We start from the raw sequence: 25,451 nt of genomic DNA, 5'->3' as shown, positions 1-25,451 counted from the left end.
GCATGTATTTCTAGGAAAAGGGGGACTGTGACACAGTGAGAAAATAAATTAGAGTATATGCTCACTTCTAGCTGCCACACCTTCATCTGCAAAATGTTTTCCTTTCAAATATTTTTCTGCAGGACTCAAGCAGTAAGCTTCACTGCAAATTAGTTCAGGAAATCTAAAAAAGAATGACAGATATTAGAGATACGCTGATGGCTGAGCTATTACCCATAACTAAACAGACATTCCACTCTGGGTCTGTGCTTGCACGTAAATGTGAATGTGCGTGTGTGGTAACGGTGTCTTCTACACTCTTATCTCCTGCAATGAGAAGAAGTAAAGTGTTGGAAGGCCTCTGGTAATTAGAATGGAGCGCAACACAAATAATGATTGCCCTACACCTGCTGCAGAAAACCTGAATCTGTGCTCAAATTCAAAGACAGCCTGCCTTGTTTTTTTTTTCTCTCTCTCTCTCTCTCTCTCTCTCTCTCTCTCTCTCACACACACACACACACCCGCACACACACTCCTCACCTGCTCCAGTTTCCAGTGGAACTCGGCAGGTCTGAAAGTGTCCACCTGAGTGAAGTCTCTTCTGAGCAGGAACACCAGACGGCAGTTGTGAACATACAGAGAGTAATGGTGGCGGTTCATCTCTGCAACAGGAACATCACAGACATACACACATACAAAACATCCACACAATAAATAAAAATTCCATGTTCAATACTGTATTAATTAATTGCAATTAATTAACAAGATTATCCCCTGTGCTTGGAGTACAGCAAACTGGTGCAACTGCTCCTTAAAAAAGGCCTTTTGGACATGTGATTACAACCAATATGCTAAATATACTGACATGCTGCTATTGAAATAATACAGTAATAATTTTTATGATAGTTATTTTTGACTATGCCCTAATATGTGGCCATGTTATCGCACAGCTTTTCTAAGCTCTTCTCACACCATTCACTTAAGCCAAAGCATTACAAATGAAAAAAGCGTCCATCAGATTCTGGTGGTCTAACATGAACTACTCTGCAGTTTCACATTTCAAGATCAGACTACACATTTCCTAAGTTAATAAGCCATCTGTGAGACCATTGTGGGAGTGTGCAACATGCAGATGGCTTGCTTAATTACACAGTTCGAGCGGTTGAGACAAGCAGTGGCGAAAAAGTTTCAAATTTCAGGGAGCACTTTGGGCCATTGTGGGCTTCAGTTTTAGAATTTTTAAAGGATGTCATAACTTTCCTACCATATTTTGTAACAGAGAGAACCTATAGGAAAGATCAGCAGTCAGCAATTAAGTATATGAAGAAAACTTAAAAGAATAAATGTAAATGACAATTTTTAATTACAGACTGTAAATCTCCACTTGCTAATATTAATTTCAGAGGTCATCACTTTGTACCTTATTTGTGAAATTATTTCCTCACCTGTCTTGTCAGAGTTGCACAATAGGGTTTCCTTCTCAGCTCTCAGGCCTGGGCTGGGGCCGTGTTTCATCCAAGTTGCTATGGTGAACTGGTCTGTCAAGTTTTGGGGTACCACATGATCTGGAACATTGGCGGCTTGACGCCCGTCGAATCTGTAGATGAGATCACTGTCTCTTCCGCTGTCAGTCAGCAGAGACGCTGTCCAGTTGGCAGATGGGCTGGGGGCAGGAAGGAGGTCAGTGCTGCATGATGCTGCACCTGGATGTGCCAATCAGAGGATACAACACTGTAAAAACAGCTCTGCAGAGAAACATACCCTAATGTTGTTTTTGTTTGTCTGCAAATTCCAACATTTGTATTTAAAAATAGGATGCATGGAGTCCTCGAAGATCCATTCTGGATTTACAAAAATTGTAGTTATGTTTAGGAAGTAATGAAACTTAAATTATTAAGCTCTAAATTCCTCCATTTTCACTTGCTTTTCTTCTGTTTTTCTTTTTTATAAACATTTAAACAAAGCGGTTGGAGAAATGTTAAAAATGCCAAAACTAATAATTAAAATAATCATTATGCAAATCTGTAAATCTTCACACTTGCACTAAACATAGTTTTTTAAAAGCATTATTCTTTTTGTTGGCACTGACTAATAATACTATACATTTTGCCTTTTATTTGTACTTTATATTATAGTGCAGAGCCATATTCAGTCTTTTACATGGGAAGTAATACTGAACAGGTCACACTTTGAAATGAGGTTTGGAAATTACTTCACAATAAATAAATGCACTTTAAAATAGTCTCCAGAATCACAATAGCACATTGTAAGTTGGCACATTTATACACTACATAGGTTAAGACGTCATGAAGAAATGTCTTCTTTGAATTAAATTTCTCATTATTTCTTCTACCTTTTGCTCCCTCATAGCCTTCTACCTCACTTTTTCAACAAGGCAGTTCATTTTATCACCTTTTTTCTCATACTGCCAATTTCTTTGTTCGCTCTGTTCTTTTCTTTACTTACCACAGAGTTTTTGCAGAGACCTTTCAGAGTAAGTTTCACGGTCACAGCCCTTTCCAATATGACTGGTCTGCAGTTCTACTGTCGCCCTCATGCCAGACAGTGGACCACCACAGGTCTCCAAGTGCATCTTGGGAAACAGCTGTTTACTTCCAGTCCCTGGCTCATAGTCAACACGCTTGTTCCAACCTTTAAGGGTCAAAAATGTTTTAGTAGTTTGTACAAACTGAGTAGTTTGTTTAGTAATCCCAATGGTATTGTGCAATTACAGGTCAAGTAGTGACAAATGCATTTAAAACATACAGTACCAATACCAAAAATCCAATTTTTCCATTTTTTCCAAAATCCAATTTTTGCACAATACCAATGGTATTGTGCAATTACAGGTCAAGTAGTGACAAATGCATTTAAAACATACAGTATACAGAGACATATATAATTGGTATAGTTTGGCTCTACCTGTCTCTCGTCTTTCTGCTTCTCATTTCCTTACCATCATTACCATTTGTTTTTATATGAAATGTGTTCTCTGTAATTCTCTCTCTTCTCTTGTTGCTAATGTTGTATAATCCTCTACACTTACAGCATCATTAGAGCAGTTCACACAAACACAATGGGCATGCAGGTGCCAGGCGTGGGGGCTAGGAGGTCCAGAATGTTTTGTTCCAATCATTATGAGACAAGTGAGGACAACAAGGAGGAGGAGTTGATAAATTGTGCTCATCACTATCAAGGCAGTGGATTAGTAGAAGAGGTGCAGAAATAGCTCATGACATCCAAATAAAAGAAGTTTAAGAAAAATATTCTGGGAAGCAGATATAAAGTCGATGAACTTGAGCAGTATAGCCACAAAGAGAATCTTCTTAAAAACTATATCAAAGAGGAAAAGATGGATGAAAAGTTATAGGAGCAACTTGTGGAGAAGGTGTTTATGTACCAGTATTAACGAATCTGATATTTCCAACATTTGTCGCCTCGGCCACCCATAGAAACAGGGCAAGGTCTGACCCACAGTATAAGTCCGATTTCTGAGCAGACAAAAGAATACGCAGCTGATGAAGAACACAATGATGTTAAGAATATCTTCATCCGTGATGACCTGACCAACATATGTTCTTCAGAGATCACAAAGGTATCTGTAAAAAGCAGAGCAGCACCCATCCAAGACCATGGGCAACAAGTGCAAACCATAGTGGACTATGGATTTTCAACCTAAATCTTTGTGTTAAGAAAATGTTGACTTAATTAAATAAATGTAAGAGCTATAAAGGTCCTGTACATTAACTAGACCTAAACAGACAACATGGATTCAAATAAACTGTTGTAAAGGTTAAAGAAGTTCAATTGCAATTGTGCAAAAAATAATCTACTGTTTGTATCTGTGTAAGAATCAACAGGAATTTTGAATTATGATAAACAGCTTTTCGCTACAGATATTCTTATATGAGTTAATGCAGATATGATATTGCTATAGATAAGCATATTTTATTGTGTTAATATGAATACATACAGCCAAGTTGTTTAGATAGAGTATAAAAGTCTGAGACTAGAGCAAAAATGTGAAGAAAACATTTGTACTGTGGGGTTAATTAAAAGGTTTGGATACCACATTAAAGAGAAAACTAACTGTTCATGGAGATGCTGTTTTGGGTCTACCCTCTGGAGAAATCTTGCTTTGTGCGTTTTGGATGGTAGCTGACAGATATATGGTAAAAGCAAGTTGACAATGATGGATTACATGATAGGAAATTTTTTTGTTTTAAGTAGACAATAATATATCCATAACTTTGATCCCCTGTTTTCTGAAGCATTATAAAACTATTGATGAGAAATATACTGGGTATCAGATCAGTACAATCAGTACAATCGCAGAAATACACAAGGAGAGAGTAGGTGATGAATGAGATTTTAAAAAATAAGAATGAGTTTATAGGATGTTGCTGAGATTGCCAATGAGACAAACAATATTGTGATTGATAATGCAAAGATTGCTTTCAATAAAGAGGCTATTGAAAGTACAGTAGAATAATGTAAAACCACAAAAAATTAAATTTAGTAAAGACCTGAGACGTATGAAATCAAAGTTTCAAAGAATTTTGAATGGCAGATGTAAAGGTAATAATGTTGCCTAATCCCACTTAATAATCTTTTTGAGCTTTTTAACAATTTGTCTGAATGGCATGGTTCAATAAATTAGTCGTCTGAAGATCTAATTGGGGATACTTCAGACACTATGTTTACAAAACAAATCAGACAGGTTATTTTAAGATGTGGAAAAGCTGCAGAGATAGATCAATTCCTAAACAAGTATATTAAAACCAGTGCATTTATTTTTATGTCTGTTTGTTTGTCTTTGATCCTGGATACAGGTGTTATCCCTGAAATTTTGTGATTGGCTTAATTGTGCCAAAACCATTTTCTTAAGGAAAATCAAGTACGGTTTACAAAGAGTTACTCTGCTACTGAGCACATTTTTTGTTGAAACACATTATTGACCTGTGTTGTCTTAAAAAGAAAAGGCTTTATTGGGCTTTTATTGGTTACAGTAAATCATTTGATACAGTCTGGCGAGATGCACAATGGCATAAACTATTGAAAGCAGTTATTTAGAATAAAGTCCTGGAGGTAACAATAAATACGGACAAAGATATCAAATAATGCTTTTGTTAATGATGTTACATCTGAGGTTTTTTTTGTACATTTAGCAGGATTGATATTTGTTTTGTTTATTAATGATCTAGAAGAATATCTGCTGCAAAATGGTTTTAGTAATACCACAGTTATCTCCAACTTATGATATTGATGTACATCATTGATACATTTGTAATGTCCTCACCAAAACCAGCATTGAAAATCATTAGATCAAGTGTGATTTTTTTTCAAGAAATATATAATAATATTTTAAAGTGGTAAAACTAAAGTAACTGTCTTTGGTTGTAGAATGATCAGTAAATTAAAGTTTATTTTTAATGGAGAAAGCCTAGATATTGTTAATTACATTAAATATCTTGGCCTAACAAGGAAATATAATGATTCATTCAAAATCGTCATGTCAAGGAGTGATGAGCTCTAATTGCTCTTATTAATAAATGTGTAAAATTTGATTTTAGGTTAACTCTTTACAAAAGGTTACTCACACTAGTTATGTTGTATTTATTTTTGAGGTATAAGGGTTTGAAAATAGAGACATACTGGAAAGATTACTCATAAAATAAAATAAAAAGTATACCCAAATAGTACCTGTAATGATTTGGCTTATGGAGAGCTAGGAAGATACCCATTGTGTGATGCAGTGATGGGCTACTAGAAGGTAAAGAAATTAAACTCAGCGAATATTGTACAGTTGTTTATATGTGTAACCATGTCTCTCACATATTAAGGAGTTATTAGAGGATTGTGGCCTCTTACATAACATTAACACAACAATGTTAAAATATTAAGAGTTTAAAAAGTAATTTCAACTGAAAAAGTATTTATTGTTTGAAAATGTAAACTGTAACATTTTGTTGAATAACAAAAGAATCTGGAAGGTTATTGGGTATTAAAAAGGTTTGGACTGAAATCTGAGGCTCTGTGACTTTTGTGATCAAAAACAACTAGGTGACGAGTATCATATTCTGTTTGAAGTATAATGTACTAAAGAGAGAAGTATGCTTATTATAATTTTATTCATCTATCAATGTTTAAAACAAATTCGTTTACTAGAGGTTGACAGGCTAAATGTTATTGGTAAGCTGTGTGCCTTCTTGGAGAATGTATAACCATACTTTAAACAAGGTATACACAATACTGTACTTTATTACTACCTTTTATTTACCGTATTTTCTGTACTCCATGAAATGAAATAATCATCTTAAGTAAAAAAAAAATAATATTTGATAGATCTGTGAAATCTGCCCTGTGTGAAGTCAAAGGAGAAGGAAATGGTCCTGTAATGTGAAAGAAAGTGGTGCTCCCCTCCTTGTAACTGTCAGTCCTGCTGCCTGGTTATATTTGGCCTCGAGATGTATAAGAATCCTAGAATGTGGAGGTGAAAGGGCTTCACAACCATGATGACCAAGTGTGTGTGTGTGTGTAGGTGGACACTTGGCAAGACGATAGAATATGATACCAAGTGTCACAAAGAAAGGAACAGACTGTGATTCGGGAGATGAGGAGGAGTTAAAAGTGAGGTGGAGTGAGGCCTATTTAGCTGCCATTTATGTCAGGTAGCCTTTTTAAAAACACAGCTGACCTATAAACACAAAATGGTAAATAAACGTATTCGTACAAAGGACTTATCATTTGTATCACTGAATTGTGTTTTATTCATGTCTTTAAGTTACTATTGGTTATGGGATCAATAACATAGGAACGAATCAACATCATTCAGGTGTACTGGGTTGATAACTCCTGATATTTGTGTGCATTTTTCCACTAAAAGCTTTCCAGTTATAGCTCTTACTTTGATGTCAACATTTTTATGTTCTATAATCAAGTATGTTTCGGCTAAAATCACCTGTCCTTTCTACTCTTCAGTTTTTCTTTCTTTATGACAGCTGGGCTAAAAATCAGTGGCTCAGAGTTTTACATATAGATGGCATTCACATAAAGTTCCCCATTTCAGACCATTACTGTTTCTCTCTCCACCTCACATGTGTTGTACGTTTATTTTTTAATGCATTTTTTTCCATTAGGACAAAGTTATGCCATGTTTTTGTAAAAAAAAGCAAAAACTGACAACTCTCCTTTGGAAAAATGTTATGGCACAAAAATACACTACTATTTCATCAAAAAAAAAAAAAAATAGACAACAAATTTAACAGAACTGGTGAATGCTATGACCTAGTACATGTCTAGGAGTCTGAATGTGAAAATAATGTTTGTTATAAAAATTCCAAAGGTTAGCAAAGGATATACCCTCCATCCAATGGCCAAAAAACAATTAAGTTCATTAATAAACAAGATGTGTTTTGTTTAATCTTTGCCTTGATTCATCTTGTAGGTTAACAGGACTATGCTGTAATAGGATTGTATTTACACTGTTAAGGGAATCTGTGCTTGGATTAAAAAAACACTACTAATCAAAGTTCTGCAGAAGATGGAGGCTTTACTAAATGATTCACAGCAAGGCATATCATGGTTATGTCATTTATCTCCACCCATATCTGGGACTTTTTATAAGACTGTAAGATTAACCATCACCTCTATCCCTCACTGTAACTTTGTTCTCTTTCCTCCCTTGAGTTGCCTGTTCATTCAGCCTCTTTCTTTATCTCCCCCCTTTCCCTCCACTTCCGTCTTATCTTTCCCTGTCTTCCTCTTTCATTCCTGTGTGAGCCTGACTCCTGAGACGCTGTCAGTGCTGAAAGGTGAAGCAGCAGGGGAGACAGGCTGGCTCGAATGCTAAGCTGCTGGCATGTTAAAGGAAAAAGAATGCGAACACACACGTGCACACGCACATCAACTTTCCATCTGGAGTTTTTTTGTCAGGTCTTCTGATTTCCTCAAGAGATTCTAAAATGGGACAGAATTTTCTTGATGGAAAGGATATGCTCAAACTACACAGACTTACTGACGGAACTGCTTACCATTGGACTAAGTTTTAGTCAGTGCACTAAATGTCTGTGCACTTGATATCAACATACAGAACTGTAGAAATAAGGATATTTCTGTCAATAATTGCAGGGTTTATTAGGGCATTAAGACAACTATGTTAGTGTTGCTTTCTTTATCTCTGACCTTGCCATCCTGGTTTGCAGACAGGCTTGACATCAATATGCACAGCCACATCCTCCTTTGCTCTCTTCTGACCACAGTCATAGGCTGTCACCATAATCATGTAGCTCTGCTGCTTGTCGTAGCTCAGTCGCTCTGTGTTCCTGATGTTACCTAAAGAAAACAAGAATAAAAAGGAAACACAATTATGATTATGCAGCGATAGAGAAAAACAAACAGCTATGCTTATTTGGCAAAAATAAAACGTGAAACACTTTCAACTGAACAATAATTGAAGCTGACTTTGCATTAAAGAAGCATGCTTCTTGAAAACGAACAAACAAAAAAAAAATCTCTTTGTACTTATCGAAGCCTTTTACTAAAAGCTCAAGGTCCAGTAACCTTGTGCGGCATTTGAATATTAAAGCCTCTTTGTAAAATCACAATGATGCATTATCTTCACCTGTCACAAGGGTAACAAAGTGAGAGAGTTGAGATGCAGCAGGCCTGTGGATTTTCACAAATGTGCCTCAGGACAGCCACTAGACAAGGTCACATACTGAGACTGATATTGTCCAACAGTACAACAAGCTGCTGATTAATAGGTGTTTAATGGTGTTGTTTACAGTGTTGGAAGGTTTTTCCATCCAGCTTAATTGGGTTTTAGATACTGGTCACTTCCATTAACCCATGTGCATTTTAACAATTTCTTGCCTTTTTTTTGTAAGTGAATGATGTTTCATTGTTTTGTTTTGTTTTTAAACTTAATAAATAAAAAGGCTTCTAAATGTAATACATTGACATATATTTATAACATTTCTTTGCTCGGTTACATCCTCTCTCATTTCTGTCACTGTTATAGTTAGAAAAAATGTTACAATTATGTGTAAAATTCAACATGTAGTGAAAACCAACACATTTTTGCATTTTAGCAGTGTTTTTTCCTGATGACAGAATAGTATTTTGGTTGCTACAAAAGGAGTCACAGTCCACTTCTCCACAGACCTGATTTCTTAGTGAAAGAGTTGTCTGCACAGGTACATTTACAATATGAATTTGCTAGAGCACCACAGAACACATAGGCATATGAGTATTTTCTGTGAGCCTAGAAAACAGTTTTACATACAGAACAAAATGTAAAAAACAAAAACTGCTAGTTGGAGGTGCATATTTATGAGACAAGGTCATCTAATAACAGATGATATTTAGCTGCATTATGGGAACAACAAAATACAGTGTTTGAGGTGCCTGATCATACACGAGACTGTTAACTGTACAGAAAATAACCTAAAAAGGTAACTGACTAATCTTGCTTTATGACACGGCTCAGGTGGAGTGAAGTAAACTCAAACTGCAGCTGGATGTGGGTAAACAAAATTAAGTAAAAACACACGTTCGTAATTGCATAGAAAAAGGGACAAGGAAAGAAAGACCAGGGTAAGAAAAAGACTCCAGACTTTTTAAATGTTTACTGGTTCTTATATAAATGGGATACTGTAGACACAACCTTACACAACTATGTTTAATATTAAACTATAAAAATATGAAGACTGCAGGTATTGAAACATTAACAGCTTTCACAGTAAGCTCCTTAGTAAGCTAAGGTATTTTGAATTTGTCTTATCCCTACGTAATTGCTTTCAAATGTGTCTATGATACTATACATTTATGGTAGTAAAAGTTTTGACTGAAATTTCATTCAAGCCTGTTCTATGCTGTGTTGAGTTGTGTCTGATGATGCTACACATGTGTGGGTTGGATCTGCTTGCAGATCGGGAAATTTGTTGTACAATTTCACTGAGCCTATAAGCACTTGTGAAAGCTGTAAAAGTGTGTCGATACACACACTTATGCTTGTGGTTTTGAGGAAGCCAGCAACCACAAAAAGCAAAAAACAAAAGCAAAAAAAATTGAGGCTGAATTGACTCACAAGGGACAACACCCCAGGAAATAAAGCTAAATGTTAACAGTGTAGTAGTGAGGTTCATAAAGTCTTTATTGTTGTGTCCCAAAATGACAACTACAGTCAGCTTCTGATTACATCTCAAAGAACATTTAAGTAGAGCTAAAACAGAACTCAAATCTTTTCCAGTTCATAATTGAAAACATTGTTTATCTGGTAAACCATACAGATGTTCTTCCAGATAATCGAAATGCTTCCCAACACCTTTATCTTCTTTTTTGCCAAAGATTTAATGTGCCAGTCACTGTCATCACACCCTTTCTCCAGACATATTAGGATAACTAAAGCTATTTTTGTTTTGCATCTGGAGGCTTGGCTGTATAAAAGGCTGTCACTATGATTGCTGTCAAAAAAAGAAAAGGAGATCAGAGAAAAATGGAAGAAAAGAGAAAAAAAATAGGAGAGACCAGAGGAGAAAAGGTGCTGTGAACACTAAGGAAATTGGTTCAGAGCACAGTAGTACAGAAGAGAGAAGAGGTAAACTTGAAATGTCAGAGAAAGAGAGGCGAGGAGGTCAGAGTCAGCGAGTTCCTGAATCCTCCTACAGTGAGGAGTTGATCTGCAGTTGGTGTGACCACCAACAGTGAACGGACTGGATATTAACCATTTGTCACGTATTGAACAATAGGCCAGATCTAATGTGAATGTTCAATTTGACATTTTCATGTCTCACTTCATTAGCAGGCAAACTATGATATCATACTCTCTAGGGATCCAAGGTGAACGCCCAGATTTTTGATTCTTAATCTCTCAATCTTACATATACTGTAATGTTCAGTTTACTGAAGAGGTAAAGAGGTGACATAATGTCTTCTGAGGCTCTGGATGTAGCTTTTCAACATTTAAACACAACCCTGATGATGGTATTTGCAGTTTTTAATATTATTTAAAACAAACACGACGTGTAGTTGGAGATGGATATTTATAAGGCAGACTGCTCTAATAACAGATGCTATTTTTTGCATTATGGAAACAACAGGACACAGTGATTGAGGTGTTTGATCTAGAGACTGAGGGCTCAATTTTTGTGTTGGTCCACGGCACAAAATTCAGTTGTGCACTAACACACTGATATTTTCATGATTAGTGACCTGTCACGTCCAGCAGTAGGAGAACTAGTGTGGTATTTATTGGAAGAATGTAATCTTGGAGCCAAGAATAAATGCACTTTACCTGGTCTGCCACATGGATGCACAGCACACGTCATCTTCTCAATGTATGTCTGTTCCAAGGTCTCTTTATATGGCGAAATCACACCCACACCAAGCTCCCAAGAATCGCAAACCCGCTAATCATGTTTTGCTCTCAGCTGACATGTGACAAGTCGTGCAGACTCAAAAGTTGTTTTGTAGGTTTAATGTAAGGCAGAAAGAAAAAACACCTAGTCAGTCATCTATGCTGATGTTACTTGCTTATACTCTCTACAGACACCTAGCAGGTCTGCTAGTCAAATTTTGTGCAAGACACCGACACTGTTGCATTGGAACATCCATGCTGATCTGCAAATCAGACTTGTCATATGATTAATTGTACTAGAGTTTCTACTTTAAATCAGCAGGTGTGTTGGACACTAACACACTGAAAGCAGTTCAGAGTCTTATAAAAAAAATCCTAGATCAATTAAAACTCGTCTCTTCACTAATAACTCCCTGAAGATGTTCCTTCCTCCTCCACTAGTGTCTCCATTCAAAACACCAGGTAACCAGGGCAACAGCGTGAGTCCCTTAAATCCCCATCCTTAAATTACAATAAAGGTAGTTTTGGTGAATGTCTCTGCAACCACTAACCACCAAGCTATAATGTATATTAATAAAAATTCTTTCTAATCTGTGCTGGCTTCACAAAACCTTAAAAAAAAGTCCTAAAAGTCAGGGTAGTTTGGCCCCATTGGTTTTGAACACTCATTTTCTTTCCAAATTGCTGCAGCAGCCACACTGTACACAGGTGGTTCAGTCCCACAGCACCTTTACTAAAAGTGAGGAGGAGGCCAGTTGATTTTAAAATGACAAGGGATGTACTGAAGAGAGATAAGACGCTCCATCAAGTGTTACACAGGTTAAAGAGTTTCTCATTGTGAGCCACTTAAGGCACGATATCAGACAACAGTCAGTACATTCTGTCAATCATTACTATAAATTAAATTTCATCATATTAGTATACTAAACTTTTTACAAAAGTGCACTTAATGAAGTCTACATGGGTCAGCGCTACTCATGCAGATCTAACAAAGTATAAGTAAGTTATATTCAAACCAATGGAAATATAATGTATGTCAGAATAAATGTAGGGTTTTATATTGCAGTGTGCAGCTGATCATGATGATACCAACTAATAGCAAGTTTGACACATCTATACAACAACATCTGAACCCTGCAGTACTGATTCAGGGATTGCAAAGGTGGTGATTGCAAATTAATTTAGTCTAATTTACTGTATAATCATAATCATGTAGAATTTACTGTACTCTATACAGTATCTGACAGCAGAGGTACACACTGAGGTAGAATTCATTTACTTATCTTGCACTTCCCTACTATTGTTCTATAAAGTAGGTCAAACCAATGCATTAAGTGTCACAGTTTTTTTAATTCTGTATGATAATATTGATCATGAGAGGAAATTGAATCTAATCAGCCATGAAACTGTAAAACACAGTGGAAAAAAAGAACAGAATGTTAAACTCAAAAACAATGAGACAGAATAATAATAATATGCAATAAATAAAGCAGTGTGTGCTTCTGTCTGATCTATCGGTAGAATTCAATGCACAGTTACACACACAAAGCCCTCCAGTTTATATTCAGTTTGGATTACACTGTGCTCAGATCAGCACAATGTGGCTGCAGAAGCTCAAGGAGATGCCGGAACAAGTCCCAAAGCTGTAATTTTATATAGGCAGATATGCTCAGAATAGCTCTTAATCAGAAATAAGTTACACTCCTCCAGTCAACTAGGGCTGGTGTAAAGCTGCAAATGGACAGAAGTGAAAGAAAAAAATAAGAAGCTGAAACAGCTGAGAGACCTTCCATAAAGTAACTCGCGAGCTATGACTGATGAAAAGCTTCTACATGGATCCAACATTATTGCAATAAAAAGTAAAAGTTTTCTTACTTTAATTATATAGATGTTTTTAGATTTGTGGTGTATGAACCAAATTATCTATAAGTAGTAGATTGTTGCAATCCCCATATACAGATTGTTACAATATTCACACAATTTTATTTTACTACTTACAAAACACTGACTTACTGTTTAACACATTGGCTTTTATTTTACTAAATCTGTAGACTTAGTCTTCTCAGGGTTAGCTCTCTTATGTCTATCTTTGGTAGAAAGTTGTTAATCTTCTTACAATCCTGAGATCATAGAAAGAACTTATGCAAATTCGACCGAGGAATGGATGTTTCCTTTCATCGAGATATTAATCATGCAGCTTGCATTCAAGTGAGGCAGGAATAGCAGCGCTATTTGTGAATTCGAAATTTACCAGGTGTCTCCTGGTAATATTCTAGCTTTAAACCAAGTAATTAAGTAAATGACAGTTATAGCTATAACTCCGATATGAGAGTCCAGATAAATCCAAATGACAGCCTTTGCCCCTTTATTTCATTTTCCAGGTTATGAGCATTTTATGGTCTTCACCATTTACACCATTTAAACAAACAATCTCCCCACAAGTACAAGAATTTAGTAGGAGTGGTTTTATTTTCCCACATATTGGTAGAAGCAGAGATAATGATATCTAACAACACACACAAAACCAATAAAACATAGAAAGATCAAAAATTTCATGTTTTAGTCTATGAAAAGGGAAAAACACTATATAATGAGTATTGGGGAAATGTTTGTTTCAGTTTAGGTACAGTCATTTGTTTTGGTCAAGGAGAAGGTGAGATAGTTTGGTATTAATTCATTTTGTGATTGGTCTAACTATTTAAAATTTTTAGTACAACTCTGTGCGTATGTCATATAAATGATCATTCAGTTTATTAAATTAAATTACAAAATCATAGGAACAAAGCCTCCAGGCTCCAGAGCTATCCCTCACTTTTGAGTTTCTCAGACTTATACATCATGTTCAATAATGTCACTTACTGCAATCACATTACTGTGAATGTACAGTACAGTTTTGCCTTTCATTTTGCAGAGACAGATTCAGACACTCACACACACACTTACCATTGCGATCTATGGCAAAAGGCGTCCCTGCAGTGACAATTTCATAGTTGCAGATCTGGCTGTATTGTGGTGAACAGTCCTGGTCCCATGCTTCAACCTGCAATTTTGCATCATTCATTTCACTTCAAGTTCTTCAACAACTGCCCTGCCAACACTATAACAACTAGATGAACTACAAGATCCAAAATGTTAAACTGAAGGACTTTTTCTTTACATGAAAATAAATTTTTCAATTAACAGTTGAAATGATGGAGGCATTTGTAAATACTAAAATCATAACAATGTAAGCGATACTTTATTTGTTCAGATTTGTCTTAAAGTAGAAAGGAATTTTTTAAATCCTCGCTACTGGTTTACTAATTGAACAAATACTTAATTTAGTAACAAACAGATGAAGATCTTGAGAGGATAACAAAGACAATAAATTAGAAACAATATTCAAATCTCCTAAAATTTTGTGGGATTTAGTGGATACAGCCAGTGAAGAAAAGTTCACAAAGAGGGTTTTTTAATTTTCAGAAAAGTTGCAACAAAGGTAATATAAATTTCCTTCATTCCTTAACATTTTCTTCTATAGCCACAATAATTATTGTCGTTTCTAAGTGTTTAAAGTAATTTTACTGTAATGTATAATTACAGTAACACCTAGTAAATGTATTTTGAATTTAAAGTACAATTACCAAAGATTACCAATTGAAATGTGTTACAGTGCAGGTTTGGGTTTCTTCCAAACACCATTAGGTAAATTCACGTGTACTAATTGTAAAATGTTAACACACCTGCAAAATGCTGTCATAGATTTTGCCTTCTGTCACAGATGCCTTGTAAAGAGGTTCCCGAAACACCGGGGAAAACTCATTGATGTCATCCACCTGGATGTGAACCACCGCCCTGATTGGAGCGAGGGATGAAAGAAAGAGGAAAGGAGGGAAGAAACAAAGACAAACAAAGTAGAGTTGAGATGATTTATGGAGAGAGGGTAAAGACAGTACAGAGGGAAAAAAGACGGATGGAGGTAGGGTTAGAGGAATGACAGAAGAATTGCTTCAAGCTATTAGATATAATAAAAATTAATTAAGGCCTATTTTGCTGATTATTTTAAGAACACCAGTTTGTTGAAGGCATGGAAAAGTGAGAGGAAAACACTTTAAATGCTTTCAAGGAAAATAGATTTAATCTGTGAAAACAAGACTGAGACCATTTTACTAAAAAGATAACACACGAGGTTGTGTTTACTGGTAAAAACACGCACACACACATACACATACACACACACACTGATGGTAAGGATCACTGGGAAAGTGCTCTGTTAACATTAGTGTATATAAATGAAGCAATAATTTACAAGTGTGGTGACGTGTTTTTCATCGGTGACCTTCACTGCCAACAACTCGCGGTGTATATGAGGAAGCACATCTGGCTAATTAATGACATTAACTTAATGAGGCCTATTTAGAATGTCATGCAGTGATAATGTCACACACACACACACACACACACACACACACACACTGTGTGGCATTCATCTTCCACTGGAGAAATTCATCACAGATCCCTGAGCTGAGTTCTTTCTTTCTCTTCTTCTCTGGTTTAGTATGGCGCCTGCAGCAGCCTATTTTAGCAGCTCCCTGTCTCTGACTGAAGTACCAGAGGGTTTGATTTGCTGCTGTCCATGCTGGTCTGCCTGTCTGTCAGTCTCATTCACATACCACTGCCACACAGTATACCACACACAGGGTCATTAGGGGGACACATCCTGAGATCAGAACTGCAAGTCTCAGCTGTCACTGCCTCAGTACTAAGGGGTGGGACACAGTAATGTAAAAAGCAGCAGAGGGAAGATCTAATTAAATCATATTTCTTTCTAACTAAATTATTTTCCTTTATACCTTAGACTTTGACCTGTTAATGTAAGTTATGATGGAACCACAGGGCCATGTTGGTATTTTATCAAAAAACGAATTTTAAGTTAAGGACAAGACAAATTAGGTAAATGAAAACATATAATGCTACAAACATGTAATATTCAAGAATACAGCTTTATATATTTTCTTTGTTTATTTTGTGATGAAGTGGTTAGCACTGCCACCTCACAGCTAGAAGGTCACGGGTTTGCATCCTTGTCCCTGTGACTGTGTGGGTTTTTAGGGTACTGTGGTTTCTACCCTCCTTGCAACCACTTACAGAATAAGCAGTGGATGGATGTTTATTTAGTTGTATTTGTGTGTCTGTATTAGTAATTTAGTCCTTGATTTTAACGATTAATTAATACTGTATTTTCCACTGGTGTTACATAAATGTTCTGCTAACTTTGTGTTTCTACATTGATGACGCCCAACTTAATATCACTGCTTCTTTAGGCTGATAAACTTTTCCTCGGTTAATAAAATAGGACCCCTTGAATATTTAAAATGGCTCATTTGTGTAACTTCCTCTGAAGTTACTATTTGTTTCTTTGTCATGTTTCTATTATTTTGTCCACCCCCTTAAAAATCTGAGTTGCGATGGCAGCCACACAAGTATGTCATGTTAAGATAAATAATAATTAGCTGCATTTGACAGCTTTAATACGGGGTCTGACAATCATCATTTCAGTTTCTAGCCACAATGAAGAAATGTTCAGGCTATCAGGCCAGTTCTGTAGTGATGGTGACAAGTGTTGGCGGAGTCACAAATTGTTTAAAGTATTTGGGAACATGTGGCAAACCTGGTAACATGAAAAACAAACAGAAGCCTGTGCTCGCAAAAAACTTCAGTGAACAACAAATAGATAATGACCACCATATTTCACTGTAAGCTACTGTATTTTTGCTCTTCTTTATTGGTTTATTGGTCCTTCAATAAGCTAACATGTAATTATCCTGGGAAGATCCAAGTTTTTTTTTTTTTGCAAAAAATCAAAACCAATCTCCACTGTAACCCACAACCTTGTTACAAAGGAAATAAAACAATGTTATTTATGGAAACTATTATGTTGTTTTGGTACTAGTGAAGTGACATAAAAAGAGCAACAATCGATCAAAATTGACTTTAACCACTTTAAACTTTAAACACAAAACTGTCACAACAGTCAGTTAGGTTATTTTATGAGTGTTATTTGGGTTTTGTTTGTCAGATGTTACCCTATGCTCTGAACATTTTTCTATATGTTTGATGTTTTACAGACCAAACGGTTAAGAAAATAACTCTTAGTTGCAGCCCCGGTGGAGACTGGGAGCCCTGGCTGAAATGTTTCCCTGCTCTTAGCTCCTCACTTAGACACCTGGTAAACTAAATACAGTCACAAACACATGAACAGGCAATGCTTGACTCACTTGTGGGATTTCTTCCATTCGGCCCCATTGGGTCCAGCCCCACAGTCATAGGCCTGGATAATAAAGGTGTACTCTTTCTGGTTCTCACAGTCTACAGGGCTACTGGCCCTGAGGACTCCTTCCCCTGATGTGCGGTTCAACACAACCGCCTCGAATGGAGCATCCTGACCATAGATCTTAAAGGCACAAATCTCTCCTAAAGAAACAAAAGGAAAGAGAGCAACAAATAATGAGATTCTTTACATTTAAAAACACTACACATGTAATGTGGTCTTGTAGGATTTCTGTCAGCATTCTAATTTGTAAAAATGTGATATGAAAATGCATGTATTCTGTGCCAGCTATTTCAATCTGACACCACCAATGTCATTTAGTGAGTCAAGAGCAAATTAAAGCTAACAAACGTTAAGAGAAACACTGAAGATTTTCAAAGAGTGAGGGAGAGATAAACATCAAGTGAAAATTCAAAGAGCCAACAATTTTGAACAAATATTTTTTAGACATTTTTCAACAAGAAAAAAGTATGTTTATCAGTAGGCTTACTTGCATAATTTAAACTTTCCCCAGAGAAAAAGAAAATGAACCACATGAGAACGAAAAAAGGAAAGTCAAAAAGATGAAAACCCTTAGAGACATAATGGGCTTCAACATGTCTGTTCCCCAACAGAGAATGAAGCTGCTGCTCAGCATTGGGCTCATGAGGACTGAGGACTGTGGGTGCTTAATATGGAGGCAGCCAGCACAACAACCAGCAGAATTCAAATGAGAGATAAAGTCTGAGCCTGTGCTTAATTTCAGGAGGATGCAGTGTGAACAAAAAGACTCCAGCATAGAAAAACATTTCCAACTCGATGTTTTATCATCCACTCATTTTTGGTTCATGACACTGCAGGTAACATCTTATTTTGTTTGCTGGTTTCTTCCTTTTTCCCTTCCTGTCATTTTCACAAACCTAACAGTAGCTATACCAAACAGAGAATGAATCAAACTGTGAGTAATAAAACTAACAACAGTCACTGGTGGCATTTTATTTTACAGCATCACTTCAAATGTTAAAAGTGTAATTTTTGGATCCAGTCGTCTTAGTCTGGATGAGCTGTTTATGCAATGACAAATTATTTCTGATTTCTGTTAACTATTTCTGCACATGTTCGAACATTCATACTACTGTAAGTATTTAGTGTTTTCTTAGAATATGTGTTTCTGTGTGTATGTCTGGTTGTGAGTCTTCAGTCAGCTGCACAGTCCATCCTCTGCACAAGTGTTCATTTCAGGGATTTGGGAAATCTGCTTGCAGAGGGAACAAAAGGCTGCAGTGCTCTGACCTTGTGCTGGCTGATATCTCTCAGAACATAGTGGGGCACAGTGAAAACAAAAAGCTACCTAGCTACAGGAGTTCTGCTTGCATGTTCAAACCCCACCGACAAATACAAAGTTCCCTCTCTGCACTGGCTTCTTTCCACTTCCTTAGCCCTTGTCTTCACATCCCACTGAGTTTTCACTTATTCTCTCACTCTGACTCCTTTTAACCACATTCAACTGTCCAAATCCCCTTCTTGGTGAAATAATGATGCTGCCAAACATAGTGGGCTTAAAGTTTTGATCCTCAACCAATTTTCAAGATGCCTGGCCTCTTTTGTGGTGCTATCAAACTGAAAAGGTCTGCAATATGCCAGTAAAATTGCAATCTATATAGAAAAATAATAATAAATACAGTGAGTGGTATGGATGAAGGGCAATAAGCCGTCGTTGATCCTGCCACACATACACATTTAAAAACACAAAATGAAAAAAATATGATTTTACAATAGATGGGATCAAAGTGAGCGGACTCTGGTCTGAAAATACAGGTGATTATAATATACTATACTGCTGCAGCCTGTATGCTTGGTTGGTGGCAGGTACATCCACTTAACAGTTTGGGGTTGGATGCAAAACCATTTTCTGCTCCATCTGTTGTGACAAATGCATTTTTCTGGATTATACTTTACAGAAGAAGGTAACAGAGTCATGGAGGGGAGCAAAGCCAGAGTGACCAACAGAAAAGCTGGGAGAGAGAGATGAGGGGGAATGTGACGTGCCAATGTATATGTAAATGGTAATGAGAGAGATTTCAGATGGATTTGTACTGTGTCAGCAAAAGTGTACTTTACATAAATGCACACATACACACATGTGCCACTTAGTTTGCTGCTAAGAAACCCTACCAGAGGGAACTCTGTAATATCACCCAGTTGTGGTGTACGGATAAAATTAAATCTAAATCCTTTGGCCTATACATCATGAGGAAACAAGTTTACTTTTCAAAGTAAATATCAAAATGCACAAATTTTTGATTCAGGGAGTTGGACCGTTGCCATAGCAGCTTGAGAATAAACTGAAAGAGTCAGCAAAAAAGGGTTCGATAATAACAATCATCTAAAATAGATGGTACTGCACAGAAAGCTGGAGCCGCATAAACTGCATCGACAGAAAATGTCAAGCTGTCAGGGAACATGTATTTCACGGGATGTTAAATTGCTAATATAATGAAAAAGGACAAGATGGATACAGTTAATGAGAAAACGATGCTCCACAAACTAACACGTTGTCATAAGGAGGCAAAACAAATTTGTGTAATCCTACCATAAGTAACACAACTTGACAGAACATTTAGTTTTTTTTTTCTCCATTTGCTTACACTTTCATATCACTTTTAATATGCATGGCTGTGTTTGAAACGGTAGAAAATTTGCTGTGTCAAATATAGTGTTTGAAAAAAGATTATAGAACAAAAATAAATATTTTGATAAAGTCTGTTTTAAATGTATTTTCTATGCTTCTGGGGGAATTTCAGGTTTTTGTTTAGTTTATTGATGTCCTGCTTAGCAGGAAGGTCTATTGTATTGAAAGACTACTGTCTTTGTTTTTATCATACCTTTACTCAGTGGTTATGTAGCCACAATATCTCTAAGCACAGTAACCCCACACTCACCTTGAACCACCTCATGTTGATTTTATGGCTGTTGGTCAATATACAGTACCTCTCTGTGAGGTATTTTCTTAGTCATCTTACCACTGTCCTGGGTCACCTAGACACACAGCTCTATTCTGCCCTTTCCCTATTGCACACCTTGACTGATTATGTGGATAGTAACTTTTTGCCTTGGTTCTGATTTAAGGTTGGGTTTTATTGTTGTTATTGATTTATACACTTAATGTAGGTTGCTGTATGTTCTGGTGTTGGTGTTTCTGGTTGTGTGTATGCTATAAAGCTATGTGTATGCTGCTGGATGTCTTGCATTTCCATTGTGACCAATATCAAAACTGACTACACTACATATATACTATCTACTGTATTTCCTTTTTGCTGAAAGGGTGACAACTCTGCATGCCTACATTTGCTGATGTGGTGCATATGATTAGGATTCTTCATATGAAGTTTGCGGAGTACAATAGAATGTCATAAAATAAAAGATAAAGTCTATGCAACAAAACATCTCAAAAATTGTGCATTTCATTTTATACAATTCAAAGTGCTACAGCTCTGTCGCTGAAACAAAAATCACCAAAATGTATTTGTAAAGGTTGCTATAAGCGCAAATAATGCTATTTACACTACAATAGAAGACTGGCAGCAGCATAGTGGTCAAGACATGGATGGCATAATGTAAGGATGACTCATCTAAAAAACAAACAAACATTATAATAATCAAAGACATGAACAACTGACTTGGAAGGACAGGACTTATCTTAGTAAGACAATAAAAAAGCAAAAACTTACATACATTACATAATGCTAATTGAAAGGGAAGATCAGTTCATAAAAGCTGACACACAGAGGTCAGAACAAAGGAGTCAAGACCTGCAATTTAAATTTTCTGTATTCAACTCAGCTGGAGGTTTATGGAAAATTCACCGCCTGATGTCAAGAAACCAATTAAAACAAAAGAGAATGCTTAGGCCCTTTGGGTTGAAGGAGATGTACAATTGTGCATATTCTGGATGATCATGAAAGAATATATTGTGTTGTCAAATAATGTGACCCACGAGCAACACAAATTAGGTCTAGAAATATCTCAACTTTCTAATTGGCCTGACAAGCTATTACCTCACTGATTATTGCAGTAAAGAGGAACTATCACTGTACTTTAGATTTCAGTAGTTAACAATGAGATGTGTCACTTTGCATCAAATAGTTTAAGATGATTCTGTGACCTGCAGGCCTGCTGTACTGTGATAGAGTGACTGTAGAAGTGAACTTACTTCCTCAGTCAAGCGTCAACAGAGAAACAGAAAATTCAATCATGTTAATTCCTCTTCTTAATCAAATACTGTTGTGAATCCATCTGGAGTATTTGTGCCTGTTTGTCTCTGCGTAGAGCATTAGACACAAAAGCTTCAGTATCAAGAATTGACTGTGTGTGTGTGTGTGTCTATGTGTACTGGGGAGCTTTTAGAGCTTGATTAAAGTGAGTATCTAAGCACACAGTGCATCAGACGCTTTTAAGCTTTGACTCCTTCTCTCTCCTGACTTCAGTACTGAGCTCACACGCACCCTGTTTCCTCTCTTTCAGTTTCTAACTGGATTACATTTCACCCCACTGTGACCCACAGATACACCCTCACTCTTTGAAAAATACAAAAACACATGTAGTACCTATAGTACTGCATGTAGTATGCCTGCGCTGCTGTTGTTCCCTCTACAGTGAGTATTATTAGGTATATCTGACCTAGTACATTCACAGAGGAGACAAATTAAATAGACCTCTCTGTGTAATGTAGTCCAATACCAAGACATAAGCCTCAAGGAACCTTGAAATTTAGTCAACATTTTTCTTTTTTTTAAGTTTTACAAAACTCCAGGGCTATTTCACTGAATTCCTTTAAATTGTATACGTGAACCTAAATAACTTTTAAATGTAAACTGGGTTTTTTATTAAATCCAGCTGTGTGTGAAAATTCAATGCAGTTCTTTGTGGTTTACTAGATGATGAACAATTTTTAAATGAGAAAAAAAGCTGTTTTACCTTCTCAATTATATTTTACACTTCTGTGTAATGATACTGTCAATGCATGGTATATGCAATGTATTTTAAAGAACAGGCAATGATTAACCAAGTCTGTGAAAATGTTCCAAATAAAACCCAATTGAAAACTGGCTATATAATATATATATTATTTTTTAAACAAACTAATGTGATATAAAACAATAGAAATACAAAGGTAAATGAAACCATGCCGGGCATCAACATGGCAGGATTCCATCTCTTGGCAGCAAACAGCAGGTGGTGTTACACTATATTTTGCCCTAAACAGTCAAAAAGGCTGCGCACAAACAACGTACTAAATATAGTTATATTTTACAGGACAGTCTGGAGGGTTAGGCCCTGCTTTTGTTGGCTGCATGAGTTTTTATGTACAGTATCATAGTTTTTGGTAAGGACAGAGTAAAAGCAGTAAACTGGAGGATACATAGTCATATGTCAGTGGTTGCTCTGCAGTGACAAATCTCACATTTAATACATTTCCATCTCCATCATTTTTTAGAGCTTATTTGACACTTTAAAGTGCAATAATAGTGCTAGTATTCACACAATGTGTTATGTGGGCATGGTTGAATGAATTTGTTGCCCAGTGAAGCCACAGCGGACTCAGTCAGTTAAAGAGAGTCATGCAGGAGCAATTCATCAGAGTCTCGCTGGGGTACTTCAGATAGCCGGCCACTTCCTAATTGCATTTGGGAGATTGTCGCACCATCCACTTGACCTCAGGATAACAAATCAACAGCTCACACAGACAGAAGGCACATGCACTCATGCAAACACTCCTACACAAACACACGCACCTTTAGGTTATCTATTCACCCAGGAACTCAGATGCCCTCGACGGCACAATATAGGAATAGAGAGAATTCATTATCGCAGACAATTCACATTCATTCTGCTGGGGGCTTTGGTGGTCTGCAATGCAATTAGTGTTAATTGCAGCCTCTGAAGTTGTGGGATTAGGATTCATCAGATGAACTGTGACTGTCAGTGTTGCCTGTTAATTGAACTGCGTGAAGATGTGGTTATGTGACTTAAATGCTAAAGAGGGGGGCTCTGGGAAGGATTTTAGCTGAAGAATTTAGAACCAATATAAAGTGGAATGCCAGCTGCAGATGCAACAATGAATAGTTGAAGGTCCGTCTTTTAGAGGAGCTATTTGTGACTAAAAGACACATTTGGGTGCCATGACAGACTGGAAAAGACTCGCCTTGAACAAGGTGCTTAGTGCCAAATTCTCCGGGTAAGTTATGTAAATAGGAAAAGATAAATGAAGCAGGAAGGTGTTTATCCAGTTAGGGTGGGAAATTGTGCAAACTGTGCATGTGAGTACAAAAAAAGTTGGACAACAAAAGAAGTCTAGATTTTTTTCCACTTCAGTGAGTCACAAAGCTATGGGGCATAACAAAAAGAAAAACCCCTCAAAAGCAGAAATAGAAATCATAAGAAGTGAGGAGGATAGCAGAGGCATGAGTACAGCAGAGGTCAAAAAATACAAAATATTGGATTAAAAGTGAGCGAACATGTCTCCTAAAAAATACATTTCTGTACAACTCAACAACTCAAATTTCTTTTCTAAGAAACAAAAATGCAAGTTAATTAAATGTTTCTATTATAGTATTCAGACAATTGATGTAAATGTCAGGTCACACATTATGTTTATGTTGAAACTACATAAGTAAACATACATGTATTAGTCAAAGGTTCTATTCCTCCAAAATATCTGATCTTGCAGTACAACACCCAGGTTCTCTGACTCTTGTCTAGACTCTTACATAACTCGGTTAAGGTTAGAAAAGGCTGGAGTCTGGTGTAATGCAGGCAAATGCACTGTAACAGTCACTTCACACACACTAAACCGATTGTTCGCCACTGGCTAATGTTTGTCTGACAATCAGAAACAGAATCAGAATCAGAAAACTGTTTATTGCCAGGCACAGTTAAGAACACCTATCAGTACTAGGAATTTGTCTTGGTGTCAGGAGGATACACATAATCTAAAATATAAAGTTAAAATGCAAATGCACAGTATGTACACAGAGATAGAATAAAATACAATAAAAATAAACTAAGGTAGTACAACTTAAGAAAAGTGAGAGTGACTGTGAGTTGGGAGTTATCGGGGTGATGAGCATCTTTTCAGTTTTCGTGGTGTGTCCTCCACCACTGGTACTAGTCAGACCCCCGTCGGTGGCTTTGCAGTTGATTCTTCATGTTAAATCAGAGTGTATGTGCAACTTGTTGCCCAGATGAAAGTGACATGAGGTGATGCAACAGTCTGCATTAAAGTGCTTGGGACAATTTAATGCAGTGCTTTGTTCCTTCAAATTGCTACATTAAATCCACATAATCAGCCACTGACTATGTTCCTTATAAAAATGTAGAAGCATTTACAATTTAGTTGGATAGGAATGTAATTTTTAGAGGTCAGGGTTGAAGAGAGTGAGGGAGGAGAGGAGAAGGTGCAGGGGAGATAGAAAGGAGAAAAAGGAGAATAACTATAGTGTGTGAGACAACTAATACAGGTATAAATAGCACTATCAACCTCTCAAATATCTCAGGGTGCTTCCCCTCCTTCTCCTCACCTTCTCCTCCCAATGTTTCTTCACCTGTCTTTTGCAACAGATTTTAAAAGCAATAAGTAATTATTTACTGTAACTCTTATCATCAGCACTTAGATGCACAGCTCAACCTTGCCCTCCTTTACCCCTGTCACGCCTCATCCGCTCCTCTTTCGACCATCTCTCTCACCTTTCTCCACTCCTCCTCCTCTTCTGTTGCCCGGTCAACTGCTGTTCACTGACAGTTAACTGCTCTCTGAGGGTCACC

At 36.7% G+C, this 25,451-nt stretch overlaps 1 protein-coding gene across 1 annotated transcript in view; it reads right to left on the bottom strand.

Moving 5' to 3' along the window:
- Window positions 1-25,451, bottom strand: part of clstn2a (calsyntenin 2a) — a 145,316-nt gene that overhangs the window by 29,985 nt on the left and 89,880 nt on the right. The window contains exons 3-9 of the mRNA XM_067474837.1: window positions 17,596-17,791; window positions 15,061-15,172; window positions 14,282-14,378; window positions 8,164-8,313; window positions 2,446-2,631; window positions 1,425-1,682; window positions 520-641 (exon numbers count right to left, since the gene is read on the bottom strand). Of these exons, the coding sequence (XP_067330938.1) occupies window positions 520-641; window positions 1,425-1,682; window positions 2,446-2,631; window positions 8,164-8,313; window positions 14,282-14,378; window positions 15,061-15,172; window positions 17,596-17,791 (1,121 nt within the window). The remainder of the gene's footprint in view (window positions 1-519; window positions 642-1,424; window positions 1,683-2,445; window positions 2,632-8,163; window positions 8,314-14,281; window positions 14,379-15,060; window positions 15,173-17,595; window positions 17,792-25,451) is intronic.

This window comes from Channa argus, chromosome 14 (assembly GCF_033026475.1).
Source record: "Channa argus isolate prfri chromosome 14, Channa argus male v1.0, whole genome shotgun sequence".
NCBI lineage: Eukaryota > Metazoa > Chordata > Actinopteri > Anabantiformes > Channidae > Channa > Channa argus.
This window is presented reverse-complemented; position numbering and strand designations above follow the sequence as displayed.